Source organism: Cephus cinctus, unplaced genomic scaffold (assembly GCF_000341935.2).
Source record: "Cephus cinctus unplaced genomic scaffold, Ccin1 Ccin1_scaffold0351, whole genome shotgun sequence".
Taxonomy (NCBI): domain Eukaryota; kingdom Metazoa; phylum Arthropoda; class Insecta; order Hymenoptera; family Cephidae; genus Cephus; species Cephus cinctus.
The window spans coordinates 213,074-219,073 of NW_014333043.1; the positions used below are offsets into that span (position 1 = coordinate 213,074).

The window sequence follows — 6,000 nt, forward strand, 5'->3', positions numbered from 1 at the left end:
AAATCCAATTAGGGTCCTTTGATTGTTTAGATATTCGTCACGGATGCTTTTTTGACTTATGTCTACCCCGTTAAAAGACGCGTAACTGTAATGGCGTCTTTACGGCTGACGTGGTCGCCCTTTATTAATAAACAGCCTTAACGAAACGACTTTTTCTTGTCGTGGACCGCATGTGCATGCATCTTTAGGCATCAGCCGCAAGCATATCCTGGCGCTTTTTTTTTTCTTTTTTTCTTTTCCCTTTATCTTTCTCTCTCTCTCTCTCTCTCTCTCTAACGACCTGTATATTTTACCAGGGTGATTCACTATCGGCACCCAGGCGCCGCCTCCGAACTTTCCAAAGACGATAGTCGCTGGAACGTTATAGCCTTCACCAATTATGTGCACGCGTACTCTGCTTGTGTGTGCACGCCTTTAGCCTCACTCGACCCACGAGGGACGATCATGTGGACGGACGTTAACGCGCTTCGTTAACGTACATATGTACCAGAAGCGACTGGGAGAGCGAGTTAGTCAAGTGTCGGGGCCCTGCCAGTAACTACGCTCCTGCACTGTCAGATTTAGTCTATCTCTCTTTCTCTCTCCCTCTCTCTCTTTCTCCTCTATGCGCTTTCTCATTCCTTGCGGATTCTCTCTCTCTCTCTCTCTCTCTCTCTCTCTCTCTCTCTCTCTCTCTCTCTGTTTCTTCGACTTCTTTATTTATTTCGTTCCAATGCTATTCCTACCTGATTTCTTTAGTACCCATCTATCCTCTCGTAAAACTCTATTGAAACTTCAGTAACTCTGGGATTTCTGTGCCGTTAGACGTCCCAGTCTAGCGGATACCTCAGGATCACGACAATCGATTCCGTGCCAAGTGAACTGATCTTTATTTCTGAAAAATTCACTTGGATTTCTTGTTTTTAATTTATTACTGTGACATCGTGCGAATATAGTTCCCTTCAAGATCCACGAACTTTGGTTTATACAGGAGATAGATTGTATTCGCGAGGATGCTGGAAATTGTCGTCTGAGGTCACTGCGTTACGATGGAGTACAGTGCGGGATATTACTCAGCCAAGTCACTTCAGGTACGTTTATTCATAGTGTCCATGGTGCATCGAGGGACTTTTTTGTAAAATTTATTTAACAAGATTTTCGATAATTAATTTTATTCGGATAATTTTCTCTTATTACTGTCAAGCGAAATCAATCCTGGGTTAAGGATGCTCCGGCGACTGTCAAGGGTTCTGGCAATCGGCCACCCGACCCCAAGGAGTCCTTCTTAACGTGTCTCGCCTCGGACTCCAAAGTTGGGGAGCAAACGATCATCCAACAAGGAGGATTCACGCTTTGGTGATTTCGCGGAATGCCCGAGAGACTCGACAATGGAATACGTTGCTTCACGCAAAGCATTTCTTCTCGGTGACTGACAATAAGAAACGTGGATTATCGTAAGAGAGAATGTACGAACGGGAATCGAACGTTACCAGACTAACAGGGTATAATATACGGGTATGCGGGGCCAACAGGGTTTGGGCAATTGATATTAATTTCACGGCCCATTGTTATTAAGTGATATCAAACAGCACGTTTCCATTGGCAATTATTAACCGAAACCATAGCATTTACAAGGGATGCGATTTAGCCTTTGATAAGCAACGCATGACGGTTATGTAATCAAAGCAAAGTTACATGACCTTTGATACGTAACCGGTGCTTTTGAATTGGATAACTTCGTATTTGTATGACAGGATCCAGACGATATATATATATATACATACACACATATATATATAAAAGTAAAAATGTCCACGTGCGATCTAGCCTGGCAATTTTCTTGTCAGTCGGTGAAATTGCGTGGGTCCCTTTTTCGCGCGGTTCGCAAAAGTTATGACGCCTATTTACTACTCGTTCCATGTTATACCTCTCCACTTTTCTCAGGAACCCTTAACCTCTGTAGTTCCTACGTGAGATCCTCGCGGCAGAATTTTCACGCTCCCAGTGGCAAACAAGCCGCCAACCACTGGGACAGCAATGGATGTAAACCCTTCGCGGCCGCGGAGTGTCGCTTCATTTATTTTACGTTGGTTTCGCTAGACGCAGAAAAAAGAGGTACTCTCTCAGCGCCTCCAGAGCGCGCCCCTGTCGTTTTCACTAGGGACAAACACGACACAGGCTCACCGGCATGCTCGGCGATAGTGACGCGTGCCTGGGTACGAATTCCGTTCTATACCGTGTAGCGGAATGTTATACCAATTGCGTTATACGCAGGGAAGAATCGTAGGTGCTTGTACGTATTACGTGCCGGTGCCGGGACTTTTGGTAAAACGGAAGAGTCATAATAAAGGCCGTCACTTGGGAAAAGGTAAAGTCCATAGCATTACCGAAAAACATGCTTGGCCATTTTCGTTGATTCGCTCGCGGTCCCTTCGGTCTCGAGTCGGCAGTAAAACCGGGGAGGCGAAGGGCAACGAGTAATTTCATATTTCGAGCGTTTTGCATTCTCTATTAGGAGAGAGTGAAAGGGACGTCAAATGTTTCCACCCTTAACGGTGCTCATAGCACGTGACTCGTGACATTTATTTCTCACGTGCAATTTCACGTCGACGCTCTGCTCTCTGTGAATGCTCTGTCTCTCTCTCTCTCTCTCTCTCTCTCTCTCTCTCTCTCTCTCTTTCTCTTACAGTTTCCAACGACTATTTCGATTTTCTCATTGCACGGAGTATGTCAGAATTTCATTGACAGGATCCCGAGAAGATGCTGCTGCAACCGCACGGGATAAATCCCTAAAACTGTAGAACGCGACGAAAAGGTCAACTATATTGTTTCGACTTTTTCGAAAAAAAAAATTTTTTTTATACGTATGAGTTTTCTCGAGACTGTTCTATTTACTCCTCTTGTTGCGACGGCCCTTCGCGACCTTTTCGGCCCTTCCTCCCACGGCCCCTCGACCATAACGTTACACCCTGTTTCCTCGCGGCACACAGCCCACATAAATTTACATACGAATTTCACGTTCGCCAGAGCAAGTTTACACGATGATACCGACGCCTCTTTCACTCAAGGGGTTTCCTAAGAATTAACGTCATTTATATTTCTTCGTTTGGTCGAGGCCCTTAATTCACTCCCTTACGCGAGAATACAATTCGACTGGATTGTTCGACTCTCTATATCCAGTGGCTATACCGAGAGAATAGCCACTTTACTCGATTACCAGATACAGATATTGGAATCGTGCCTTGACCCTTCGAGGGCTCACCGCTACCAAAGGGGCTGTCCCTTAATGACATTTCGAAAGGGTCTACCTATATAGGACTTAGTGGGCAGCCAGGAGCGAGAAAGAAGCTTCGAGACGTAGGTCGGACGTATAGTTGTAGCTACTGTACAGTCACTTTTAAATATCCAAACGTAACAGCATTGAAGAGCAGCCCGCAGCTTTCAGGATGGACCGCAAATTCAATAGACTGTACATACAGGTATTACGAGTACGTGTACGTACTTGGATAACGTGTGTACATACACTGTATATAGCTATATAGGTATGGATATGCATGGACTGGCAAGCGGATGGTGTGTATACAGATTCACCCTGGGACGATGTTCACTCCGATGACGCGAAATTTACAACAGGCGTCGTCGTTCCTATCGGAAATTTCATAATACGAGGATCGCCTAAATTTTCGGATATTCGATAAACCCAACTTTTAATCGGCCATTACCATTCATAGTGTGACACGCCACTTAATTTATGCGCTGCCTGTTCCGCTTCTTCTAGCTTACACGTGCGTACGAGTACATGCGCTCGTATACTGTCTACGGGCGTTAGGTGCATTACGCACGTTACGCATGTTGCGACACGGACCAGCTATGCGCTTATTAAGCCCGATTAGCGTTCATTTGCGAAATCGCAACTGTGACATCCGCAACTCTGCATTACGCGTATCTGCATTTACATTTATCTTTTGTCTTTTTGGAGAGTTCTATTATTTTCATCCCCCATTGCATCGTGCGCTTCGTACAGAAAACGGGGTGGTCGGTTGCGAGAAGGGGCAATGAAATTTTTGAAAAAAATTTTCATTTTTTCATTTTTTTCGTTTCTTCACTTTCACTGCCCTTAAAGTCGTAGCTGTTAAGGGTGTCTGTGGTTCTTGGAGAATTCTGGCAACTCGCATTTTTCTCCCTTGAAAGGGTTAAGGAGTCATTCGTCTGTCCTGTCCGGATCGTTTAATCTTGTCGAAGGGATGCTTTATGCACTCCTGGGAAGACCGGAAGTGAACGGGAGGGGGGAGAGAAAAGAGATAAAAGTTATCAAGCTTTTTTTTTTCCAAAACTGCGTTAATGGCGGGACGTTTCGATAAGAATAGTTTGTCCGGTCATCGTGACACTTTCACCCTTAACTGCACGAAATAAACTTCCCTCTAGATAACGAACAACTTTCTTCCGTATATGGACCTTCTCCCGATTACGATACACGTATACACATACGGCCTGCGTGACGACGTTGTGTCTTTTCCTTAACTTTCTTCGCCTCACCTATTATTATGCAGCAATAGAAATATAGGATGTTACGTCGAACGCATTTTTTACTTTTTATTTTTTCACAAAAAAAATTACTATCACGATCTACTCGCGTTTCATGTCACTCGTCAAATTATTCACGAAGAAAAGTTGCACGCACATCACGAGCAACTTTTCCTAGTAACCTAAGCCACCTGGCCACGGAGCTTCGTTCGAAAGTTTCGAGCGTCTCAAATTTTACCCCGGGTAACATAACCTAACTTATTCACTCGCGGTAGCTAACAGATTGCTCCGAGTCTCGAGGAGCTTCTCGAATTTCGTTTTACGTAATTTATGAATGCGACTTATAAACGGTACGTTGGATTTCCTGTTTCTACGTACCTTTTCTATTCCTTTAATATTTGCTTGCAATTAACGTCTGCCCTCGACAGTTTCACCCGGCGTAATTAATCAGTGATAATCTCTTGGTTAAACTACGCGCACGGTATCTTTGCTTGGGTGAATTTAATAAAATGAATAAAATAACACGTAGCTACCGTACTTCCTATAGCATGTGGAACTTCGGTTAGTAACTTCCCCGTGAGACTCTCATGAAATTTTTCTTAGTCATCTGTGTCCGTAAGGTCACGACCTTCGAGAACTCCCACTAGCGTTATACCTGGCGTTGAAAATAGTTTCTTGGTCAAACGGTTAGAAGACCGCAAGGTATCCTTGGATTCCCACGCAATAATTTCCCCTGGCTACACGGACGCAGAGATAGGTGTTAATGATACACACACACATATATATATATATATATATATATATATATATATATATATATAACAGTGTAGTATCATGCGATTAAACGTACAATAATAATAATATTTTTGTTTACTTTCAGAATCAGCAATGGCGAGTGACGTATGTTGAAATTGCTGTCGCCGACGATTAATACAAGGCTGATCGATGAATTGTTTAAGAATAAGAACGGGAGTAAATTAACATGATATAATGACGTCACTGGTACAGCGAGACTTTGTTGGCTCTCAGAGGAAGAGAGAATCAACCGGAAGTAACGCCTCGAGCTATTTACTGGTGAGTCATTAATGTTTAAAGACCTAAAATTATTCGCAACAATCCCACGTGAATTGAGATTGGCACGTTAATGGGGGAGGGTAGCGGACGAGTATGGGTAGTTAACGTTACACCCGAGGTAATGTCTTTATTGGAGCGAGGGGTACGCGGGAGTTTACTGGAAGGTTAAGGGAAATTCTGATTATGGTTTTGGGGTGACGTAACGGGCGTCGTCACTGTCGGCCAATCGAGTGCTGGCTAATAACTTAGTCGCCTGGACTAAGCGGACTCTTAGCTGGGAGCTATGGCACGCACGGGTACGCGGCTATGAAATAAGTTAATTTGCATAAACAAGTGGCGAATCGGGGGATCAGGGAGAGAAAATGGCCGAAGGGTATATGCCGACCATTCTCATTCGTTCGCGCATTGGCCACAGCGGGGGGG

At 44.2% G+C, this 6,000-nt stretch overlaps 1 protein-coding gene across 1 annotated transcript in view; it reads left to right on the top strand.

Annotated features, from left to right (window-relative positions):
- Nucleotides 1-6,000, top strand: part of LOC107267192 (protein sprint) — a 66,267-nt gene that overhangs the window by 14,436 nt on the left and 45,831 nt on the right. The window contains 1 exon segment of the mRNA XM_025084417.1: nt 5,384-5,577. Within this exon segment, the coding sequence (XP_024940185.1) occupies nt 5,494-5,577 (84 nt within the window). The 5' untranslated portion in view covers nt 5,384-5,493.